General features: G+C 39.7%; 1 protein-coding gene across 1 annotated transcript in view; it reads right to left on the reverse strand.

Moving 5' to 3' along the window:
* The window catches only part of DCHS2 (dachsous cadherin-related 2), a 248112-nt gene that overhangs the window by 8493 nt on the left and 213527 nt on the right, over positions 1-26092 (reverse strand). Inside the window, exons 15-19 of the mRNA XM_032413042.1 lie at positions 17321-17532; positions 13118-13269; positions 4597-4727; positions 2717-3003; positions 1701-1833 (exon numbers count right to left, since the gene is read on the reverse strand). Of these exons, the coding sequence (XP_032268933.1) occupies positions 1701-1833; positions 2717-3003; positions 4597-4727; positions 13118-13269; positions 17321-17532 (915 nt within the window). The remainder of the gene's footprint in view (positions 1-1700; positions 1834-2716; positions 3004-4596; positions 4728-13117; positions 13270-17320; positions 17533-26092) is intronic.

Genomic DNA, 26092 nt, shown 5'->3' on the forward strand with positions numbered 1-26092 from the left:
ATTCACTCTAGTCAAATGAAGGTAGTATATATAATAATGCCAAGTTACAACTATTGATAATTTATGGAGGTGTTTTTCCTAAAGCTCTTCATTAATTCAGCAAGTGGATTTCCCTTAAATGAAATACATTTAATACATTTTATTATTTTTAATATAGAAATATGTAATTAGAGTCTCACCATGAACTAAATTGATCTGATAGCATTTAATGTTTTTTAAAGATTTATTTATTTTCAGAGAGAGAGGGAGAAAGGGAGGGGGGAGGGGCAGAAGGGGAGAGAATCTCAAGCAGACTCCACACTGAGCAGAGAGCCCAATGTGGGCTCGATCTCGTGACCCTGAGACTGTGACCTGAGCTGAAATCAAGAGTTGGACTCTTAACTGACTGCACCATCCAGGTACCCCTATTTAATGTCTTAAAAACATTCTAATCAATATCTCATTGCAAAGCTCGTTGATAACGCACGTCAAGCAAAGTGTTGCTAGGATTAAGTGCTCAGAGGGACCACCTCACACACTGTGATGTGCTGTGGCCAGGATAGCAGTTGATATCATCTGAGCACTGTGCATCTCCAACCCCCGGTCCCCCTCAAAAGAGCCAAATTTCTGGCATGTTTATATCCATACAGTAGCATTCACCCACAGGCTGTGTGGTAACATGACCTACTTCTCCCTTTTGTAACACACCATGGGCCTCATACCAGTATTTTGTGATTAAATTCTTCCTTGGGGCAATCCTGAGGTTAATTTTTTTTTTTTATTATTGAGATATAATTAGTATATAACATTGTGTTGGTTTCAGGTGTACAATCTAATGATTTGATATCTGTATATATTGCAAAGTGATCCCCACAGTAAGTCTACTTACCATCTGTCATCCTGAGGTTCATTTTTAAATCAGCTCTCACTAATGAAATAATGCAATGGCATGTAGAAATGGGGAACACATGGTGTAACACGTCCCAGGCCCTGTTCTTTTCACACAGAGTGTGCTCTGCTAGGGACAGTGCTTTGCTAATCATAATATCATATCAAATTTAACTTTTACTATCTACACATTGTTATGCTTTCTCTATACAATTCTTAACTGTTTTAATCTGAAATCACTTGCCTGAATGCATTTCATGACCACAAATGACTTGCTGTCTGATAAAAATATAAAGAGCTTTGGAAGGCATCAAATAAACTGGAATACCACAATGATTGTTCTCAGTAGAGATGCTCGAATAATTTTCCTTGTTCAGTTTTTTGTCCTTATTGAATGTATTATGCTATTACTGAACTTAATGTACTTGGCGTGGAAAAAAAGCTTCCACACTCTCGTAACACGAAGTCCTCAGTACTAAATGGATCCCTTCGCTTTCATTTTAATGCTTGTTGAGGCCTGGGATAATTACTTAAATTGTCCTTGGTTGGACTGATGAGCTGGGTGTTTACTACATTGGGGTCTCTGAAGTTCTGCGCATTTGCCAGCATGTAATCAATTCCTTTTGCTTTCCAGCCATTGAGATGTTGGAGAAGAGAAATAACACCAGGATTTGCTACCACAACATTTGATGTGAAGAGAAATAAGAAGGGTGGCATCTATAATACCAGGGGGGTGAGGTGGAAACATTTTAGGAGCATTTGGAAAAGATTATTTCAGGCTTCTACACTGTAACTCAAACCTATGAACGCTAAAGCCACAATAAATAACTCACCATTCATTGGATCGATTGAAAATTCCTTAGAAGAGGAAAGGATTCTGTAAGAAATGTTCTCATTGCTTTCTAGGTCCGTGGCTGCCACGGTCAGCACTGAGTACCCCACAGGCACCGATTCAGGAACAGTGACCTGAAGGAAAAAGAGAGAAATGAGCCCTGTACTTACAGGCTGGAGATATTTTCATGAACAGGGCCAGAAAGTAAAATCATTGCATCCATTTTGCTTATGGAAAACACACATAGTAATTTATAGAGTTAATATATTAAGAACATTATTTTGTAGTCCCAGAATTCAGAAAAACAAAATTTAAAAATTTCATTTAGTTTTGATTGCTTCTTATGAAAAAAAGAAGTCCTTCTAAATTATTTCTGCTTGGTAGAGGATAGTTAATAAAACCACTACTGTAGTATTACATACAGAAGATCATTATTTAGGTTAGCTGCCCTTCTGTGTTTATGTTTAAACCATGCATTTGCTACATTCAGAAGTCCTGAAGCCCATTTCCAAGTGCTTAGTTGAATGCTATTATTGTCCTTACTTCTATAAACATACACTAAGCTCTACAAAAATAAAATTTCCACTTCACAGTTTTGTTCATGACTTGTTTCTGCAAAATGTTCATCAGTGTATTCCAAAAATATTCCTAGGAAAGAAAGAGTTTTCCCAAATTAAGTGCCGATTATCCAAACCACCGTATTGTTTGGTACCTCTGCAAATGCTAGGCCAGTTCTGATTGTTATGAACAACTGGACTCCAATCCCTACAAACTAAAAAAAGAAAAAAAAAATGATGCTACACATCCATAAGAAACTGAGTTGGATGAGCTCCTTAATTCCATATGTATATACCATAGCTTCCAGGATATTGAATATACAACCCTCAGGATCAACTAAGGCACTAAAACCTGTGGATACTGTCTGCCTAAATCAGTCTGTCAACACTGGTAAGCTTACATTATTCCCTTTTCCTTTCCACTTTGGCTCTGTTTTCAGCATCCCCTTACATTATTTACCTGGTAAGAATCTTGAGAAAATACAGGTGGGTTATCATTGACATCCACCACACGGACAATGAGCGTTCCCTCTGTTTCATGCACAGTATCCGAAATTTGGATGAACAGCTCATATTCGGTAGCTTCTTCAAAATCCAGTGTTTTCACTAGCACCACTGCTCCAGTATTCTGATCAATAGCAAACTTGACTCCAGGATTACTCTCTTTGGCGAAATTGAAGATGAAAGCTGGATTCAAATCCACATCATGAACTGATATCTGAGTCACAACTATACCAGGCAAAGAATCTGCAATAGTCATGACCAATGTCAGCCTCCATTAAAATTCATCCTTTGAAATACTTTTCTTTGATAGTTCAATCCAAACATTTTAACTTTAAGTCCAACATGATTTGCTGTTTCTTGGCATGATTTCCCATACAAAGCTCATTACGAGCCGAACAAAAACTCTGAAGAATTTATGAGCCCAATAAAGTGAAAATTTACCACTGAGTAGGGAATTGAGGAGGTAGAGTAAATTCGATTTTTATATTGCATTTTTTTATCATATGCGTGCAACACAATTCCGGGACCAAGAAACATTCTCAGCCACATATTTATCTTACGTAGTTTCTGTATTAAAATCATATATTCATGGGTGATATGGGTGGGAAGAAAGTTCTTACTCAAAACAGTAATACAAAGCATACGATTTTGAAACGTAAGCAAAATTTAAATGACACTGCATCTGTTCTTTAGTCTAAACTTCATAAAAGGGACCTCGTTTTTAAGCTTACAAGTATGGTACAGGTAGAAAGGAGATGCCAAGATACTCAGAATAGTTCCCCTATATATGAGACTCATGTAATTTTCATATTTCAGGCTTGAACATTCTGGGTGTGCATCAACCACTCCTTACCCTATTCAGTATATGCTTTGATTTTTGCCATTTGTTCTGGTGACGTGTTTATAATGGGCACATTGCTGCATTTTGATGCTAATGAACATGCTTAAGAATAGTACCTTCAGTAAAAACAAATGGAAGTATATCAAATAGGTGAGAGGCAGAACTGGAGAATTTTTTCTTTGTAGAATATTTTAGAGTATTTGTAGGTATCCCTATACATCTACAAATATATCCCTCTGTGAGTGGTAATTTGTTTGGAAACTGAACATCTTAAAATGTTAGTAACATCTTAGGAGTCAGGTGGATACTAAGAGTGAAAGGAGAGAGGCAAGAGAGGGGCCAGCACTTTTTGCAATTTCAATGATAGAGTTGGGATGGATTTACCAGTCCGGCTGCTGACCGTGGACAAACTTTGAGATTGCAGACTATGGAGTCATAGAACCCAGGGACCCAAACAATTGGGATTAATTAGCATATCATGTAAAATTTTGTATTTTCTACCTCTACCATTATTGTGGGTAAAATTTTTCTTGCAATGCTGACGGTGAGTTTGCACTAAAGGAAAGTGATGACTCTGTGCAATGAGCATCCCTTCACTTATCACTTGCCATTCGTATACTGCAAAGCCTGACAAAATTTCAGTCTAAGGACATTGCTTCTTCTCAGAGGAGCTCTAGAATGACCATCATAGTCAACAAAGTGTGCTTCTTCATGGAGTAGATTTTGGTTTTGAGAAATATGGACACACACAAAAGCAGCTGTGTGGAATGGCAGGTTGAGCCTGGGGACTTAAAGGCAAATCCCAGCCTCAACATCTAACGTCTTTGACATTTGATATTTAACTTCGGGCCATCGATTTTCTATTCTGTAAAATGAAGACAGAAGCTGTCCACGTTGCACGGTTCCTGAGGATTAGCACTCATACTGATTAGAATGCCTGGCTGGTAGATGATATTACACAAGTGAAAACCATGATTCCAAATCGGCACACTTACTTTCTGCAATTTCCACTGCTTCAGAAGGGAGAAAAGCCGGGGCATTGTCATTTATATCAGTCACCTGTATCTTGATGACACTTGTACCAGAAAGCCTGGGCATCCCTTTATCTGTGGCTTGCACAATCAAGCTGGTTTGGAAAAGAATCAAGAAATGTAATCCATTATCCAGAGAACTAGAAAAACAACATAACTATCAAATATCCCATTGAAAACTTAAAAAATGAGCTGACTAGCTACTTTTATTTTCCCCCTAGCTTTTTCTAAACGGCCTCATTTAAAAATTTATTTCATCAGAACGGTAGCCTGGGGGTGCCTGGGTGGCTCAGTCAGTTAAGCGGCTGCCTTCGGCTCAGGTCATGATCCCGGGGTCCTGGGATCGAGCCCCGTGTTGAACTCCCTGCTCAACAGGGAGTCTGCTTCTCCCTCTGCTCCTTACCCCTGGCTTGTGTGTGTACTCTCTCTCTCAAATAAATAAATAAAATCTTAAAAAAAAAAAAAAAAAAGAATGGTAGCCTGAAATTTATTTATTTCTGACTGGTTTAGAGCATCAAATCCAGCAAGCAACCAGGGATCACGTGGCATTTACAAATGAGCCTTTTCTGGAGACAGACTGTAGAATTCAGTCCTTTCCTACCAAGGATAACCTAAAAAGTACAAACACCAATACATGTTCTTTGGGTAAGTAGACTCCCTCCACCCTACCATGCATGGCCTGGATATTACTACATATTTCCATTTTACTGTACCAACAAAGATAGAGCCACTAAGAGATTGCTTTGTACTGATATTTTTTTAAATCCAGATTCAAAATCAAGAGAAACTGTAGAATTAAGAGAGGATGCTGCATGATTAATACAGGTACAAAAATGCATGATTGGCTAGAACTACAGAGTAGGGGGGAAAGTCTATGATCCGAAAGAATTTATATGCAGTGATTTCATCTCTCTTAGATGATGGTACAACTATCTCCAGCAACTAAATTCAAAACCTTCTTAGTGCCTTCAACTTCTCCATTTCTGTCACCAATCTTCCAAAACCCAACTCATTGTGAGTCTTACAGATTTTACCTTCTCAATATCACTTGGATCGGCGTTCCCAACCATTTCAGTCCTGCCTTCAGAGCCTCAGGTAGGCTGACCAGCCTTCTTGCTTTGCCCGGGACTGAAGGGTTTCCTGGGACATGGGACTTTCAGGTTTTTGTTTTTGTTTTTTAAAAAAAAACCAGGACAGTCCCCGGCAAACCAGGACAAGTTGGTCTCTGTAGCCTCATCCCCTTATCATCTTGACCTGGAATGTTCCATCTTCATTATATCCTTTCCCATCTGGAGTACTTGTTTGTCCACCAATCTCCCTACTGCAAGTCTCATCTGCCCCTGTCGATCCCCCACACTGCCACTCAACTGCTCCATCCAACATCCTGAATTGAAAACCTGACTTCCCTATTGAAAACTTTTCCTTGGCTCTTCACGTCTACAAGAGGTAGTCCAGGCCTTGAGCACATACACATGACCTCCAATGTCTTGGCTTCTGCCTGGAATTACTGTCCCTATACTACCCTCTTGATCTCCCAAAGCTCACATCTCTGGGAAGCTCTCCCTGACTTCCGGTCTGGTTCGGATGCCCCTTTCTCAATCCCACAGCACCCTGTACATTCTTCTGACACAGCAGTCATCACCCTTTGTTCTTACTGACTGATTATCTGCCGCTCCTGTTTATTGAGAGCAGGTGAGCTATGCATCTTACTTGATTTAAAAAAAAAAATGTATGTTGAGGGCTGGTTTCTCAAGATTTGTCTAAGATTATGAATGTACTGTATGACAGAGCCAGGATTCAAGCCCAGGTGTTGGCTGACTGGAAAGCCTGTGTCTACTGTCTGAGCTCCACTATATATTTTCAACAAGGATATATATTACTGTGCATCTATCATGCCCTAATGTATAACCATTAGCTTTTCACTCCGCTCTAAACACTATGAATTCCAGGAGGGTAGTTGAGGAATGATGCAAGTTGCCCATCAGAACATAATCTTTACCTCAAAACTGGTGTTAGTCTTAGCATGTGGTTGATACTACCCTTTAAGAAACTGAGTCTTGGAAGTTGACACATTTCCACTTTCTTTTTCCTTAGCTTACCTGATGAGTGGTCTATCTTCCCAATCTTACATTTTAAAATGATGTAAAATAAGCATCAACTCTTTCTTGGCTTAAATCCCACTTTATAGCAAATAATCCCTGTTTATCTACTGTTCGTGGAGCACACGGGCTGCCTTCTATGCTATCGGAGCTGGGACATCAGTAAAACAACTACTTGAATTTCACACTTCTGGAGCTTAAGAATCATTCCATGTGGAAAGTTTGTTTTGTTAGCAGGAACATAAGTCAGGTACATATGGAAATATTTTACTAAAAATAAACAAATCATAATGTTCTCTGCCTCTGTGGCCTGCCCTTCCCCAGTGTCACAGTAAAAGCTCAGCCAGGACATCACATTTATGGCTCTGTCGATTCTTCGGCTATAGTTGCAACCGCCGTGATTTTTACAACGTTACAGTGTCAGGGGTTCCATATAATGTCTAAGTCAACTTAGAAAACATGAGAATCTTTGATACGGAGTAAAATGTACAATTCAGTTTCAAAATAAAAAGACGAGTAAACAGTTCCTCAATAGCTTGAAGAACAGATGGAAAATTATGAAGGCAGATCCACCAAGATTCTACACATAACTTCTGTGAGACCTCAACTTTTCTATGATGGCTCCTTGGCAGTCTTTGTAAAACTATTGGTTGTAACCAGTCCAACTGGCTCCAGGTTTCAGAACGGCTGCCCCGATTATTACATCAGCAGAGATTATAAATGAAACTGACCAGATTTTGAACCGGTCCGTTCTAACTCAGAGCATATTTCCCCTATTCTACCAACCACAGGAAGCTTCTTTTATCACCTTAAACTTTAGATGGGACCTTGACCAGGCGGTATCCTTTCTGATTGCTTTAACAAATACTGAAGGTGGAAGGGAATTTTTCAAAACTCCCTCTCCACAGTATCTTAAATGTCTACCCAGAATTCCATGTTCTTTCTGAAATTCTAAGTAAAACAAACATATCAGCCAACATCAGAAACACCAATGAAGAGAAGAGCTATGACTTCTGGTTTTAACTACACAAGTTTTATCTCTTCTTCCTCCTGAGATTCTATGATAATGATAGCAAAAGAATTTAAAATAAGGTATATATCCATAAGGCTAACAGTAAAGCGGAGAAGATTTTGGTGGGTAGAGGTGGTGAGAAGTTCCAACAAATTTCTGGAAAATGCAAGCAGATTTGGGAGTGGTTACAGATAAGTGGGTAACAGGAAACCACAGATTGAAATATATCTGGAGGGAGATAAGGATGAGTGGGGAACAGATTTGCCCCCACATAACCAATGACAGACACAAGACACAACAAGGGGTGGGGTGACATATTGAGCTAAAAATAGCTTGACGATTATTTTAAACTCAAAACACAGAATAATCAAGTCCCCTTGCCCATTGCTCTTCACTCCCAGAAGATTTTCATCTTCAGAGTAAATAATATTGCGGGTCTGCCCCTGGAGAAATATTGTCATTTGTATGTCGTCCTGCAAAGTAGTCAATTTCCTCTCTGGTTCATCTGAAAGCGAAGTGTGCTGGTTGATAAGCTCTGCCAGCCCACTCAGAGATTCTGAGGACTTTGCTCTTGCCTCACTCAGAAGCGAGGATCGTTAGTTACTTACAGAAAGTCTCCAACACGAAAAAGAGTGTAGAACAGATGAGGAGAAGAAATAAACCTGAAAGAAACAGAGATCTTGAAAAAACAGTTCTAATTTATGTCTTTGGAGAGCTATCAGAAGGCAATGCAGGATGAAACAAGAACAAGATGCTATGGAAAAGCAGAAAGATCAAGAAAGAGCTTGTGGAAATAAGAAATATGTATATAACATCTCCTTAAACTCCTTAAAATAAGGAACACTTCTAGTGGATTCTAATCCAAACACATTGTGAAACCCTTTTCTTTTATGGAGTCCAACCTCTCCCTGTGGTTTCCATGACCATCTTTTCCAGGTTCTGTTCCTTTTCTTCCCTGAATCTATTCTGCTGGCTTCTATTTGTCTGCTTGATCCTCAAGTAGTGATAATCCCCCAAATTCTCATCTTGCGGACTTTCCCTAGGTAATTCCATTTTACATATTTTCCCTGGATGAATCTGAAATCTAAATCTTGGATGAAGACCTCTTTCCCAGGCTCCAGATCAGTATTTTAATCACCTAAGGAATGTCTGAACTTTTGTTCTTGCACTAGCCCTTGAAACTCAAAATGCCCAGAAAAAATCCCAATCCCAATCCCCATTCCAACCCCAATTCCAATTCCTGCTTTTCCTATGAAGAAATTTCAGAATCACTTTCTATCTCTTTCCTTGTTGAAGAAATTCAACTGTTGACCATGTTCCTATGGATTCCATACCTGAATCAATTAGTAAGTATGTTCCCTCCTACCATCCCCACTGCTTTATCCTCATTAGCAGATCTTTCACAACCATTGTCTAGCTTAACTAATCTGTCTGATGCTGGTCCTCCTCTGTCTTGCAATGTATCTGTTACCAGATGTCTTTTAAAAATAAAGATCTGACCATGCACTGACTTGCTTAGACTTTTATATGCCCTACTGAATCAAGCACAATTTCCATTATATGGGATATGAAGTCCCTCAAAACTTGCCTGAGATCTACCAGCCTCTTTTTTTTTTTTTTTTTTGGTTTTGTTTTGTTTTTCAGATCATCATAAGTTTGTTTCTAATTTTACTAAGGTATAATTGACGTACACCACTGTGTAAATTTAAGGTGTATAACATAATGATTTGATATCCATCATTTCATACAGATACAAAAAAAGAGAAATGATTTTTTTCTTGTGGTGAAATCTCTTGAAACTACTCTTTTTAAAAGATTTTATTTATTTATTTGAGGAAGAGAGAGAGAGAGCATGAGCAGGGAGGGCAGAGGGAGAGGGAGAAGCAGGCTTCTCACTGAGCAGGGAACCCGATGTGGGGTTAGATCCCAGGACCCTGGGATCATGACCTGAGCCGAAGGCAGATGCCTAACTGACTGAGCCACCCAGGCACCCCTTAAAACTTCTCTCTTATCAACTCGCAACTATCTCACACAGCAGTGTTAACGATGTCATCATGTTGTAGATCACATCCCCAGTATTTATCTTGTAACTGAAACTTTGTACTTCTGGCCACATTCCTCCTATTCCTTCACATCCCAACCTCTTTTTCATTACCCCACACACAGGTGCTTCTCAGGTGCACTGGACCACTTGTTACTTCCAAACATACCTTATAAACACTTGTGCATATCCGTGACTTTCCTGCTTTTGGCCTGAAAGTCTTTTATTCTTTTCATGGAGAGTCAACAGAATGGGGTTGCAATCCCAGCTCTGCTATTTATGAGTCACGTATTTTGGAAAAGATAATGAACATCTCAGCCAACTTCCTACCTTGTAAACAATACTTGTTTCTCAGTATTTCTCTCACGGTCATAATGAGCTCTCAGTGGAGAGTATGAGTTTAGCGTTGCTCTTGGCAGTAACTGCTCTTTGAACTTGAATATTTATGCTACAGAAATTGAATATTTAAACCTTTAAATTAATTCTTATTTACCTGAAGTTTTTCTTCCCTGTTTCATGTTTCGTAAAGACACAGGTATGCACTTTGCAGATGCATTCGCATGATACAATAGAAAGCCCTACTAGGACCTCTCACATGGGCAAGAATCCCATCAGTTCTACCATTTACTAGCTGTGTATTCTTGGCAAACAACTGTATTCTCTGAACTTTAATTTCCTCTTTCTGTAAATCTTAATCTGTTATGAGAATTCGACATATAAAGCAGCTCTATAAATGGCAACTATTGTGATTATTAATATGCTGCCTGCCATGGGTTATAATGGCGCTTGATTTTTGAGTTCCCTAAAAACAAGAACACTTGCATGTGTCTTTACATCCCCAGCCTCACGCTTAGTAAATAGTTTTTACAATTCAGAAATGCCAGTCAGATAGAACTTAAGGTCTATTTTAGAGTTGGTCATCACCTCTCCACTGAGTTTTCTTACATGTGGCTTTAAAATAAGGCCTAAAGATTACTTAATTTTTATTTATAGTATATTGACTATAATCAGAACTGAGAATATCTTTTCCTCCCTCATTTTATATTGTAAAACAGAGGGTTATAATTGGGAATATTTTCTTCAACTGGACAAAATAGCAACTTCAAAAGTAAAGTTAAAAGCGGAACAGTACCATTTCCAAAGCATTCACTAAGGATGTAGCAGGCTAGGGGACAAGCATCCTGAATTTCCCGCTCCTTGAAATATCAGGGAAAGCCCTAAAGAAGAAGAGAAGCCACAAGGGAGAGGAGGAAGGGGAGAACCTGAATAGGCGGGAGGTTTAAAATATTTCCTCGCCTTGGTGATAGTGGAGACTGTGAGTGTGAGTGTGTGTGTGTGTGTGTGTGTGTGTGTGTGGTTGTCTCTGTCTCTCTCTGTGGCAGTGTGTGTTTAGTTAAAATTCTCTCCACTCCTGCTTTTCTTCTTCATGGGGAATTGGAGAGGGGCACTTTTCAATATTGGGACCAATTTAGATGTTCGGAACATTGAAACAATGACGCAAATAGGAAAAAGCTTAAAGGAGTCCGGTTTAATTACTAATTAGGCTCCATTGAGTAAGAACAGTAGGACAGAAAGTCATTACAACCCGGAAGTGCTTAGTTCCTGGAACACAGCAGACCTTCGATAATCTCTGAATTTGTAATCACTCAGGTGCCACTAGGCTGAGACCGACCTGTAGTCATCTACAGAGAGAGAAAAATGGCTTTATGCTTAAGATGGCTGTAGAAACCATGTAGCCGCAATGGGTTTTAACATATTTAGACAGCCGGTTTTAATATGTTTATACAATAAGCATCATAACAATTAATTACATTAAAATATTACTGAAAAAAAATCCTACTCATTAATACAGGGTAAGGTCTTAAACTTTTAAAATGCTCTTGAAGTAATATTTTGAAATATATTAAACAAAAAAGAATGAAACAATCAACATTTTAGAGCCGGAAAGATTTTCAGAGGTCAATTAATCCAGTCCAGTTAATTAATAACAGATCCATTGTAATCGGCTCTTGCCGCTCAGCCACATGCATCTACTGCCCTTTCCTCATTAAACGTGAAAGCAGTCTGGCCTAAAAGAACACCGGCATGCAGGTCTCTCATCTGCCTGCTTCTTCCCCATGTAGAAGATGGGCTCTGTAGCTTGCACAGTGGAAACAGGGTGAGTCAACATCAGAACACTTGGGCCTGAGCCTCTGCTGGATCACTAACTGGCTCCGTGGCCCCGCAAGCCACCGTGTGTTGGTTGTCTCAGAGTGGATGAGAGAACACCTAACTCGGCTTCCTTGGGGGGCGACCAGAAGGATTAAAGGAACCACTGTATGTGCAAGGCCTTTTGGAAGAACATACGAAAATATGACACGAATATACTAAAATGCATACTGAGAAAGCCAAGCCTCTGACCCCAGTTTCCCCCATGACCACTTCTCCAGAGATAGACAAGGTTAAGTTTCTTAGGTTTTCTTCCTGAAGGCGTCCCAGTATATGGGTGCGCCTTGACTCCAATAGGCCTACAGAATAAACCTTTGTTATTTCCCCCACTCACCCATATAGGTAGGGCTCTCTCTTCAGTGGCACTCACAGAGAAACCACCTTCTCTTGTCAAAGGGTAGAATTCCATGGAAGGCTAGGCTACCAATGTTGAGGCAATCTCCACTCCCGGACATTTTTGGTTCCTTAGAGTCTTTTCCTTTTTCTTTTATAGACCGTGATGCCATAAATATATCTGTATGTATAGCTAGACTTTTGTAGCCCTGACTTTTTAAAATAACCAGAAGACCTGCGACACTGCTATTCTCTCTTTTATAGAATTCTGCATCATTCTGTACACCTTAAACTCTAGACAAAATATATTTCATGTTGAACGTGTACTTCATCAGATCATTTCTATTAGAACACAGTACTGCAACAAGGACCTGATGACAGGGTTGTACTTTCATCCATGAAACTGAGTAAAGAATTAAAAAGAGAGATGTCACTCAGTCTTCACTATTTTTAAAAACAAGAACCAAAAACAGTTGCAGAGTGCTCTATCAGTCAGTAGGCATTTCACAAATACTGTCATTTTTAATGTCTCTCATTTAGTACTTAATAGCATCAAAAATTCATAAAAGCTAAGAATTGCAAGGGACCCTAAAGTTGTAGTGTAATCACGTTTTCCAAAGAGCAAATACTTTCTAAGACTCCTTCAGCGTATCAAAAGAGTGATCATAGGTTGGATCAAAGCGCAACACATTTTACAACGAAGCTTACATAACAGGAAGTCATGGCCAAAGCAACAATTTTGTCAGAAACAAGCAGAATACTTGAGCGAACGGATCTGAATCTGGGACAGACCTGTAGGAGCTGGTGAGCTCGTAATCTAAAACCGCGTTTGCTGTGATCACACCACTCCGCGCATCAATGTGGAATGCTTCCCCTTGGTTGCCAGAGAGAATGGAGTACTCAGTGAGGCCGTTCATCCCACTGTCCAGGTCCGCAGCAAAAACCTGTGAGGAAGCAGCTCTTCCGTTAGATAAGGATTTCATCTGCAAGATGGGTTAAGACTGTTCTTCAGACAAATGCACGATGAAAGAATTATGGATTGCCAAACGCACTTTAAAAACAATGATCAAAGGACTTACATTTATAATATAGTAGGTAATGGGTGGGCAAAGTGTTCTGCAGCCTTGTTCAAAGGACTTCCAAATAACTTTCAGTAGGCGTAGCCCATGTTTTGAACCACAGTTTTAGGCAAGAGGCGAAAATACAGGGATACCTCAGAGATATTGCGGGTTCAGTTCCAGACCACCCAAATCAAACAAATATTGTAATAGAGCAAGTCAAATGAATTTTTTTTGTTTCCCAGTGCATATATTATAGTTTATTAAGTGTGCAACAGCATAACATTATATCTAAAAAAAACAATGTACATACCTTAATTTAAAAATGCTTGATTGCTAAAAATTGCTAACCATCATCTGACTTTCAGCAAGTCATGATTTTTTTGCTGGTGGAGGGTCTTGCCTTGATGTTGATGGCTCCTGACTGACCAGGGTGGTGGCTGATGAAGGCTGGGGCGGCTGTGGCAATTTTTTAAAATAAGACAACAATGAAGTTGGCCACATTGATTGACTGTTCCTTTCACGAATGATTCCTCTGTAGCTTGTGATGCTGTTTGGTACCATTTTACCCCCAGCAGAACTTCTTTCAAAATTGAAGACAGTCCTCTTGCACCCTGCTGCTGCTTTATCAACTAAGTTTATGGAATATTCTAAATCCTTTGCTGTCATTTCAACAATTTCACAGCATCTTCACCAGGTATAGATTCCATCTCAAGAAACCACTGATCACCATCACCATAATAAATATAATAATAATGAAAATGTGTGACTACTGCAGGAATTACCGAACTGTGACACAGATACAAGGTGAGCAAATGCTGTTGGAAAAATGGTGCCCACAGACTTTCTTGGTGCACGCTTGCCACAGAGCTTCAGATTGTAAAACAAACAACAACAACAACAACAAAAAAACAATCTCTGTAAAGTGCAATAAAGTAAAGTACAATAAAATGAGGCACTGAACTTGAAAAAAAATTCTAATTTGCTTGAATAGAAGATCCAACTATATTTAGGTTCATACCAGTACCAGAGAAGGAAAGAAATCTCTGAATAGTGAATGGTAGTCTTTAATTTGTTGTATTTCCTGCTTAAAGTATTGCCTGTAAAATTGGCCATATGTGGATTTTTTTATGTATCTTATTGAAAGTCTCATTTTAGAAGGATTTTTAATTAATGAAATAGCCTAGATTTAGTGTGTTATAACAAATTAGATCCTGATCATTTATTTGGTAAATTATCAAAGTAGTGTTGAGGATGAGACAAAAGTCTTGCATAATTCTCCATGGAGATGTATTATTTAGTCTGTATTACATTTTAATAAAAAATTAATTCTATTAGTGGTTTCAAGATCTTGCTTAAGAATAAGTTGATGGATTAATTAAAATTTTTTCTTCCTTTTTTAAAAATTTTATTTTATTATGTTATGTTAGTCACCATAAAATACATCATTAGTTTTTGATGTAGTGATCCACGATTCATTGTTTTTGTATTTTTTTCTACTTATTTTTATCCTCTGTGCCCCTCAGCCTTGGCCTGATCTCACGTTCCCATCATCTCTCTCCTGGGTGACTGCACTGATGTCCTGACGGGTGTTGGCCTCGAACTCCCTCCACTCTCATCTATCCTTCACACTGTCATCAGATCTCAGGGGATCCTGAGTCGCCCAAGTGGGACATTGAGGACCTCATCAGGAGGGCACACAAGCCAGCTACTTAGTAAAGAAAGGCAGCAATGCACAGTTCCTTGGAGGTCATCAGGAAAAGAAACTCATGTGCATCTGGGCAGAATAAAACCCTTCATATCCTCCGGGTCCATATGCTTCCAAGTGTTACCAAGAGTAGGTCTCCCAGGAGCTGTGTCTGTTAGGGTTTTAGGATGCCAGCAGCACATATCCACTATGGAAAACTTAACCAGGAAAAATGTATCAGAAAGATGGTGTCTGGGTGAAGGCCAAGGACCTGGGACCCCCAGGGGCACAGTTTCTTTTGAGTTGTTGCCACCAAGATGAATCAGCTCTAATGCGCCTCTGTGCTGGTGTCTTACCACTCAAGTTTCAGATCCAAGGGAGAGAAAGCCTACACGAGACTGAGGCAGATGACAACGCCTTGGGCAGGGGACGGAGGACACGTCACTACCTTGACTGACAATCTCAGCAAGACTGCAGCTGACAGAGGATGGGCAGTTCCTAAAAGAAGTTGGCGGGGCTGTAACCAAAAGCGGGGGCCATGGGCAGTGTGATGGCAAAAGCAAGAACTACCATAAGTGCTAGAACTCCAGAGCCTTCGACATTCCTGTTTATCTGAACAGGACACAGCAAAATGGCAGTTCTGATTTCCTGGAACAAATTAAATGATCTAAAAATATGAAGAATGAAGGTCCTTGTATCTGTCCCTGACTCGGCCTTCTTGAAGTTTGACCTAATTTGACACATTGGTGGGCCAGGCTCCTTCCCATTTGTTGTACCTGGGCTTTAAAGGTATCTTTCCTTCTTGTGTTCCACATGGAGCAGTCTAGCTCTATCCAGGTGAGCATGAACGATGAAGAGGTACAATGCAGTAGCGCCCCGGTGCAGGGGTCCTCTGTGACAGCAGGCACCACAGTGGCTCCGGAGGTCTCTGTCATCTGCCCTGAACATGTATCACTGCACAGAGTGATACAGATGGGGCAAATGAATGCCCTCCCCTTCTTCTCAGTCATGGCTGAAACCAAAGCATTTCTGGAACAGGCTGGCAAATGGAACAGGGCACTGTCATATAACACAAGTCTGCAAAAACAGCGGAGGAAATCCTAGGTATCCTGGACTGTGTGGGATGCACAGAGCCAAGATTCCAAGATGGCCAAGACTCCACTGGTCTTGTCAGCACCAACAGAGGGGTACCTGTACATCTGGAGCTGAACTGAAGGTCAAAGGAAGGTGTCTCTCCAGACGCAGGTGGAGGTAGCCATACAGTAGAGCATTGTGGGAGGTCTCATCCCGAAGGTGTTCTAACACGTCCTCAGGCTCCCTGACCCCCTCGACCCAGAGAGGAAGGGGGGTAATCATCACTATGGGCTGGATCACAGTAGCAGGGTTAGAGAGGCCAGAGGGAAAGCCTGACTTTGCCAGGAAGGGGTTTTTATACGGATTTCTTGTGCAGATTCCCAAGAGGTTGTACATTTCCCAATGTCCAGGTTCTTGAAGACAGAAGAGCAATTCAACTGTGAAGGGAAAGGTGGAACTGGGTCCGATTCCTGAAGCAGGCAGAGAGGCTATCAAGGGTGAGGGGTCTTAGAGCCTGCACGAGATTGCCTTAAAAACAGATCCTCTTTTTCATGGCGTAGGCCTCCTTGCTGAGATGGGGTGAGGCCCGGGAACAGTGGATCTGGGACTTTCACATGAAATGTCTGCAAATTTCGCACCCAGGGAGCTCTTCCATGGGTCCGTGCCTTCGTCCATGCTCATCCAGCTGTGCTTCCGCCGGCCGAGTGCCTGCTTGCCCTTGAAGACCAAGTGCAAATACCATTCATCTACGAAGTTTTATCCTTTTCCTCCAGGAAGAGTCTGTCTCTCCTCTTTTCTCTCATGACATTAAATGGGCACTTCTATTTAACATGACTAACATGCATTTAAATTTTATGCTTACTTTTCCGACTTCCCCTCTAAGTTGTACACATGATAAGCTGAGCTGAGTTTTGTGCCCCTGTGGATTCGCTGCTAGTGTCGGGCAGAGTCCCTAGAGAAAGCAGGTGGGCACTAAGAGCACGGGATGAAGAGAGGAAGAAGCGTGAACTCAGAAACTCCGGACTTCCTTCGAGCTAAGGTTTCATCCAGTTCATCAAACATTTTACATGCCCTAGACACATTTATGTCCTAGAAAAAGGCTCTAGATACTTTGATGCAGACTGATGATAATTTCCATACACACATACACACATACACAAAACACACTTCTGTTACCTGTATGATGTGCGCATTGTGGGACAGGCCTTCAGACACTGACACTTGGTAAACGCTTTGCTCAAAGCATGGTAAGTTATCATTCACATCTTGTATCAAGACTGTTACTTTGCTGTAGGCTCTGTGCCCCCTACTTTCCGCTAAAACGATGAGTCGTACTTCATGTCTGACTTCAAAATCGAGAAACTTGGGTTCTTTCACAGTGAGTTCTCCTATTTTGATTCCGAGGGAGAAAAAAAATAAAAGAAAATGATGTTGTACTCATTGTTTAAAAAGCTTCAAATCACCTTTCACTCCTATGCTCAAACTCTCACCTGTCCCTCCAAATCTCCCGATGGCTGGCCGCCCTTCCCACCTGACTGGGCTGATTGTGAAAAAAGTTGAGAAATGTGGGGTTATTTGCAAGGTTCCAACACATAGGAGGGAGAGAAACTATGAAATAGGCGAAATGTGGGAGCTGTCTCTGAAATGACCCTTCTCTCTCCATATTTAGTCCATCTCCATGTCTGCAAAGTCTATCTTTCAAACATCTCTTGAATCTGCCCTCCATCGTCACTGCTACTGCCCTCCTCTGAGCCACTGGCATTTCCCACCTTCTCCCCTGCCTGAAGGGCCCCATGGCATCACTCGTCTGGTCTCCCTTCTAATCCAGTTCCCATTCTGAACTGAATCATAAAAATGGACACTGTCATTGTGCCACAGAAACCCTTTCCATGGCTTTCCATGGTGATTATGACAAAACGCAGCATTTTTTAACTTCCATAGGACGGACGTGCTTGGGCTCTCCTGCTCAAGAGTCTCACTCCTGCCATTCCCCACGTTGCTCTCTCTGCTGTGCACAGAACACTCATAAATATTCTTTTACTCAGGGGCACCTGGGTGGCTCAGTTGTTTAAGTGACTGCCTTTGGCTCAGGTCATGATCCCGGAGTCCTGGGACCGAGTCCCACATCAGGCTCCCAGGTCAGCGGGGAGCCTGCTTATTCCTCTGACCCTCTCCCCTCTCATGCTGTTTCTCTCTCTCTCTCTCTCTCTCACTCTCTAATAAATAAATAAATAAATCTTTAAAAAAAAATTAAATGTTTTCTTCCTCAAATGCTTGTTACAGAGTCAACATGCATGCTTTTCCATCTGCCTGGCATGGTCCCTACTTCTGCGCTTCCTCAGGGATCTTTCCAGACCAGCCAGCCCCATACTGTCACTATGGTCAGCCCGCAACAGACTCTCACGGAGCACCTGCATGTACTGTGCTCATCTGTTTCAGACTGGTGCTTCTTCTTGCTTTAGAAGCGTACAAGGCGAGGATGGGTGCCTATCTCTTACACCAACTGTCATATCCCTAGTGCCTAGCTCAGGGTCTGGCCTACGGATGGCATCCATTAATATATGTTATACCCTCATATACAAAGTATAAACAGGTTAGGGAAACTGACTCTTGGGCTTTGTGCCTTGCACGAGTTTCTCCTCCAAATTAAGAAAATTCATCCCCTGATTTGATTTCCTTCTCAACTTTCTGTTCTGTTTTTGTTCTCCCTTTTGCTGACTAATGTTGTACTGAATTCATTATTATTATTTTATTATTTACTTAGCTCTCACTGTCAGAAATTCCATCGAATAGAGATTCATTGAATGAACACTGATTGGGAGGTTGAGACACCTGAAACCAAGTATAAATCCTAGCCCTGGCTACTTAGTTTAGGTAAGTAACCTCCACTATGTCTGTGACCCAGGGTAAGTCATTCAGGTTCTATGGAGCTGAGCCTCCTCTCCTGTAAAATGGGGGTATTAACAATGACTTTGTAGGGTTGCAGGAGAAGTGATACAGTGCATATTTAGAATGTTCCTGTGCAGGACATGATATATATTCCAGTGCCCTACCCATGTTCCTCATCCTTTCCATCATCAGGTATAGATTTAATATCTGCAAAAGCTCTGAATTTAGAAAGAAAACACTTAACAGCCATGGACTAATCAAAGTCTGTTCTTCAGATGAAAGAACCTGAACTGTTTCTGGAAATATGGCCTGGAAGCCACAGTTCTTACTGTTCTATCTGAACCAGTTCCCTCAGACAACCATCCTAGTCCAAGAAAATGTCAGGCTCTTGCCTACTTACCTGGATGCTAATGGGAATCATGCCCTGTTCTAGTGTTCTAACTTCAGCACTGAGTGTTTTTGGGAGATTTTTATAGCTTCTCTTCTGTTATTAAGAACAGCTAAATATATTCTATATGAGGAACTCGCTATACTACAAAATGTAAAATTTCCATAAACCACTTTCGCTTATTGTCATCAGTTATCAACTCAGAAAACCAGATGACTTTTATGTGCCACAGTCTGATGTGACTGACACCCCTGGCAGAAAATTTAGGGTAGATATGACCATTGGTAGCTGGAAAAATCATTAAGATGCATTTTGATGAGCTGGCAATGAAACGAGCTGGTCTTCAGAAACCTCTGTGAAACAAGAGCTAAACCAGCACCCCCAAACAGCAGAGGAGCCCCAGTCTGAGGTAGGTCCAAGCTCTCATCCAGCACTCCGTCTCCGCTGAACAGAGCATTCCGCTTGCTATCATGTTCTGTTACTACTAGCCAAAGAAAAATAACATAGAAACGCAACACTAAATTGCCAGTGTCACTTAGTAGAAAGTGTGCCAATTACAGCCCAGATCAAAGTGGATTTTTTAATAAAAGGCTTGTGTTTAGGCTTTGATAATTGGAATTTTGCACTTGGAATGGCTCTGCAGTTCTAATGCTTTCCTTGCTTGGCTTTTATTTTTGGCATAATAATTGGCATATGCTGAGAAAGTTGTGTAAGTAGGAAAGACAATATCCCGTCTGTGAGATGACTCAAGGCTGGCACACCTACCAGACCCACATTTGCCTGGGATGATATACGCATATTTTTCTCAGAGATATCAAGGATTTACTGTCACCGGTGAGATGCAAGAACTACTGGGCTTTCAGTCTGGGCAGAAGTCCACGTTTTTCCTTCCAGTACAAGCCTCATGGGCACCGACTTCATGTTAGTTCTTACGCATAAGCGCACCAGTTCTAGAATAACTTGAGAATGAAATTGCAGTACTATTTCCTTTCTCATATGCGTACACATGTAGCTTTTGCCCAAGTTATAAAATACACATCGAAATGAGGTTAAGATTCTTCAAATGCTAACTGCTTGATAGCATAATCAGGGAATGTCAATCCAATACAAACTGTGCACATGCATATGAACATACCCAAAGCAGACTGTGATAAATATTTATGTTATCCAAAAGTTCTGAAACTATCTCCTGCTAAAACCACATCCTTGACACATGGCAAGTTTGATCATTTTTGTTTTATGTCAACCTACCAAATCATGGGATGGGATGGGAATAACCAAACCATTTGTTATTTACATACACGATGTGAGTAAAACTCCAACATTCTTGCTGGTGTAGACAGTGAGCAGTAGAGCAAACACTGGCACAAAATGGACAGAAAATGCAGTTCTCATCCGAGATCCTTCTTATCAGAACTTACTAAGTCAGTAACTAACAAAATGGCTTTCTCACATTTTTACCCTTAAGAAGAGTAACCATAACCTTAGTGATCTTTATGGATTTATCACACATGCCAGTTTTCTATCTTAACTGGCATATGGCTTAAAATACATATGCTCATAAAACCTATGTTAGGTAGCTTTACACATAAGCTTGAAGATTATGCACCAAAGGTGACGTGAAAGATGATCTGAATATCATAATTAAAAGTTTTTAAAAAGGTTTCTTGACAGCGGTATGGAAAACTTCATAACAAAAACAACTAAAACGCGTGATAAATTGTGTGTGTGTTGAAATGCATGATTGAGTTGGTATACTAGTAAGGAATCCTCAGAGGACAAAAAAAAACCTGAAAACAGTAATCCAGGAAGGTAAGCGAGCACTAAAAGCCCATTTTTGTTCCAAGGGTCTCTAACACAACCTTCTTCCTTGAAATCCATCTCTGATAGCTGCACAGAGTATGAGAAACAAGGGAAGAAGCCTGAACCCACAAAAGGGGAAGAGTGTAATGGGAAAACCAGAATAAAGCTATAAGCCCAAAGGCTACATATGCTCCAACTGAGTGATCAATATTTAAAAAACAAAAACAAGTTCAAAATGGATGCACAGAAACCTGCTTTTCTTGACCTTGGTGTTGGTTGGAAGGGGAAAAAAAGGTCTCTGCTGTGAATTTATTAACTTAAGCCTGAATTTATGCTGGCCATACTATCACAGCTATATGTTTTTAAAACCCTCAATAATTACATTTAAGCTAGTCTTTGCTTGATGATGTACCCAGGTGATCTGCTGAAGGAAAACAAGTCCTCTCTAAAGGGCACAAATTCAACCCAGTCTTCAAAGAACCCTCAGAGAAAAAGTTTTAAGGACAATGAACACTCATAGTTAACAAGCATGAAAATCACAGAGAAACAAGGCACCATGAATGAGAACTGGCTAATCTATGGAAAACTGAATAAATCTTCAAAGACTTAAAATGCTGGATTATTGGACACACAATGTGTAATTATTGCATATGTTTAAATGTATAAAAAAGAAGTTTAGAAACATGAGCAAGGAAGAAGAGATTACTTTTTTATAGGCATCTAGTTATGGAATGAATAAATCATGGGGTTAAAAGGTACAACATAGGGAATATAGTCAATGATGCTATAATAACGTTGTATGGTGACAGATGGTAGCTACACTTGTGGTGAGAGTAGAATAACATATAAACTTGTTGAATCACTATGTTTACCCCTGAAACTAATGTAACATTGTGTGTCAACTATACCTCAATTTTTAAAAAAAGATTATTTTTTTGTGAGACCAGGAATTGTATACAAGGAACGCAAGAGAACTTCTGGAAATAAAGATTGAAGAGAAAGGGACAAGGAGATGAAAAATGTGCAAAAGAGATGTAGGAGAGAGTGTCTGGCTCAATACTTGTCTAACTAGAGTTCCAAAAAAGATACAAATAAACAGTATTTAGATCAATAGCTAAGTTCTTAATGCAACAACTGGAAACCAGAAAGCAGTGGATAATATCTTAAATGTGATGAGAGAAAATAACCGTGAACTTAGAATTCTAAGACCAGCAAACATACTTTTTAAAAACAAGAATTAAACAAAGTCATTTTTAGACAACCAAACCTGAACAAGTTTACTACGATAGACCCTCACTACAGGATGTACTTCAGGTAGAAAGAAAATGACACCAGAGGCGAGTTTGAGATGTAAGAAAGAACAGTTAGCAAAGAAGCACAGAAATCTATTTAAAAATACTAATAATGTGGTGAGCGATGTGAATCGCATAAGACTATTGAATCACAGACCTGTACCTCTGAAACAAATAATACATTATAAGTTAAAAAAAAAAAGGAAGAAGAAGATAGTAAGAAGGGGAAAATGAAGGGGGAGTAATCGGAGCGGGAGATGAACCATGAGAGACTATGGACTCTGAGAAACAAAATGAGGGTTCTAGAGGGGAGGGGGGTGGGGGGATGCGTTATCCTGGTGATGGGTATTAAAGAGGGCATGGAGCCCTGGGTGTTATACGCAAACAATGAATCATGGAACACTACATCAAAAACTAATGATATACTGTATGGTGATTAACATAATATAATAAAAAAATAGAGAAAAAAATATTAATAATGTCTAATTGGAAAGAACTATAATTGTGGCCCACAGGAGCTTATATGTTGAAAAAGGGATATCTGGAGATAAAGAATTCTAAGTCTCTTGTATTATTCAGGAGCAGGACATTGATAATGTTAGACTTCAATTATATATGTTAAAATAGCTAGGCTAACCACTAAAAGAAGATAAATAGCTATATAATTCCAGCAAACACAGGGAAGATGGTTCATCTTTAGGTAATGATCATATATGTTAAATGCTCAGAAAAATATTAGGATCAGTAGTTTACAGGTTTTCTAGATACAAAATCAAAATATAAATGCTAATTTCAAGTATACCTAATAGCATTGTCATAAAAAGCATTTTTTTCACTTACTTTAGCAAGAAAAAGTATAAAGGATTTAGACTACATCTAACAAAAACCATGCAAGCCTGCTATAAAAAAATTAAAACTTTATTAAATATATTTAAGGAAACAATGGATGTGATTTTTCTATATCATCCTGAATTAGAAGACAATACTGTAAAGATACAGGCTTTCCCCAAAATAATATTTAGAATTAATACAATTCCAACAAAAAATTCAAGTAACCTAAATGGATGGATGAATGGACAAAGAAAGTATAGTGTATTCACACAATGGCATATTATTCAGTCTCAACAAAGAGAATCCCGCCGTACGTGACAACATGGATGAACCCCTAGAACGCTAAGTGGAGTGGAACAAGCCAGTCACAGAAACATAAATATGGCATGATTCCACTCATATGGTGTATCTAAAATAGTCAAACTCCTAGAGGCAGGAAATAGAATGGTGGTTGCCAGGTGCCATGGGGGAGGGGCGATGGTGATGGGGAAGTGCTGTTCAGTGGGGATGAAGTTTCAGTTATGCAAGATGCATAAGTTCTAGAAACCTGCTGGACAACACTGTGCCTAGAGTTAGCAGTACTGTATTGTACACACTTATAATTTTGCTAAAAGAGTAGATCTCATGTTAAATATTCTTACCACAGTTAAAATAAAAGAAAAGAAGAGCTTTGGTAGATGATTATTAGTTACAATGCACCGCTATACAGAAGCTTTGTGAGGAGGATACTTTGGCCTGATGAGTTAGTTACTTAAATTCTAGATTGAGGCCATGCAATTGTTTTGGACATTTTCTTTGTTAATTCAAGTGAGGTTTCACCTGAAATCAAATGTGCATGTCATGATTACCTGGGTTTCATGTATGAAAAGTGTGGACAGCTCTTACATCACCTGAAGCTTTATGAATAAATCTCTTTTCCTCGGGAAAAAATCCCAATAGGCCTGTGTGTGTGTGTGTGTGTGTGTGTGTGTGTGTGTGTGTGTGTGAGAAAATTTGGCAAGTGGATACAATGATTCATATTAGTGCAAAGGGCCAATAACAGCTAATATACTCATGACGAACATGAAAATGGGGCTGCTTCCTTGGTATGAAGATTGATTATAAAGTCTATGCGATTAAGGGAGTGTGGTATTGGTGTGTGGATAGACAAAGAGATGAGTGCAAAGGAGTCAAGCATCCTGTAAACAGTTATGGAAACAACATATGACAGTGGGGGTATTTCAGGTCACAGGGGAAGGTTATTGTCCCTGGAATTACTGGTAATCCTCTTAAAAAAAAAAAAAGAAGAAAAAGAAAAAGGAAAGTTATCCCTAACTCATGTAAAACAGGAAAATAAATTCTAGATGCACTATAGATGTAAACATGAAACACAGGAAAACCACTAACAATTTTAAAAGACAATGCAACAATATTTTCTTGATCTCAGGATAGGGAAGAATTTCTTGACTTACAAAATGGGAAAATCATAAAGTAAAAGACTGATTAATTCTAATTCATCAAAATAAAAATGTACCAGTAAGAGAGTGAAAGACAAGTCACAAACTGTAAAATATATCTGCAACAAAAAGCAAAGGAGAAATGCTACTGAAATTTATTAAAAATCCTTACACTTCAGAAAGAGAAACACAAACAACCCAGTAGAAAAACAGACAAAGTGCATCAAAATGCATTTCACATGGGAGAAAGCAGTAATGGCCAATACACTGTGAAAAAAATCGCTCACATCCATTAGTAATAAAGAAATGCAAATGACAACCGCAGTGAGATACCATTTCACACCCACCAGATTGACAATAGAAAATAGGGCGTAAACAACCGTGATAGCTCTCATTCAGTGCTGGTGGAATGTAAAGTGGAGCAAACCACTTCATAAAACAATTTGGCACTATCTGTAATGCTGAACATATGCATCCTCTGATGTATATGCCCAGCCTAGACTCTGGGGCCCGGAGAACTCCTCACATATGCACCAGAAGACACGTATGAGGTCGCTCCTCACAGCGTTTGTTATTATATCCCCAGACAGGAAAACCTCACTGTCCATCAATGGTAGAATGGATAAATAAGTTGTGACACAGACTTAAAGCAGAAGGCCATAAAGAACTGAAAGTGAAAAAGACCCATCTGCACACATTAACATGAAAGATTCTAATTTTGAATAAAAAGAATTGAATCCCAATAAAATACACAGACTATTAATCCATTTATATAAAATTCAAAAATAAACCAAACAGTTTTATTGTAGAGAAATGCATTTACTATAAGTCACAAGGGAATGATTGTCCCTGAAGTAGGGACACTAGTCAGCCTGCAGCCGTGGACAGAAAGAAAGCGATCGGAAAAGGGCTCAAAGGAAGCATTGACGATAATGGCTGTGTTCTGGTTTATAACCTTGGCAGCAGGTACATACCTTCTTTGCTACTCCTCTCTAATGTGTGCATAACGGCGTATGCACCACAGTCAAAATGTTGAGCAAAAGAATCAAGTCATAGACGAGAGGACATTAGCATGATTCTATCATGATGCTTCAACCAAGGTAAAAGGACATAACACATCATTTAGAAATTCAGACACAGTTGGAAAATTATCAAGAAAGAAAGGCAGTGACTGGTTATGGATTGCCTTGGATCAAAGTAGAGAGACACAGGGACTTCCTGAGGTTCCAGTCATGTCTCATCTCTGGAGATGGATGGCAAGTACATGGCCATTAAAGAATTTTCTATGTTTTAGTGTATCTTCTTGCAG

This window comes from Phoca vitulina, unplaced genomic scaffold (genome assembly GCF_004348235.1).
Source record: "Phoca vitulina isolate PV1807 unplaced genomic scaffold, GSC_HSeal_1.0 scaffold14, whole genome shotgun sequence".
In the NCBI taxonomy this organism is placed as follows: Eukaryota; Metazoa; Chordata; class Mammalia; order Carnivora; family Phocidae; genus Phoca; species Phoca vitulina.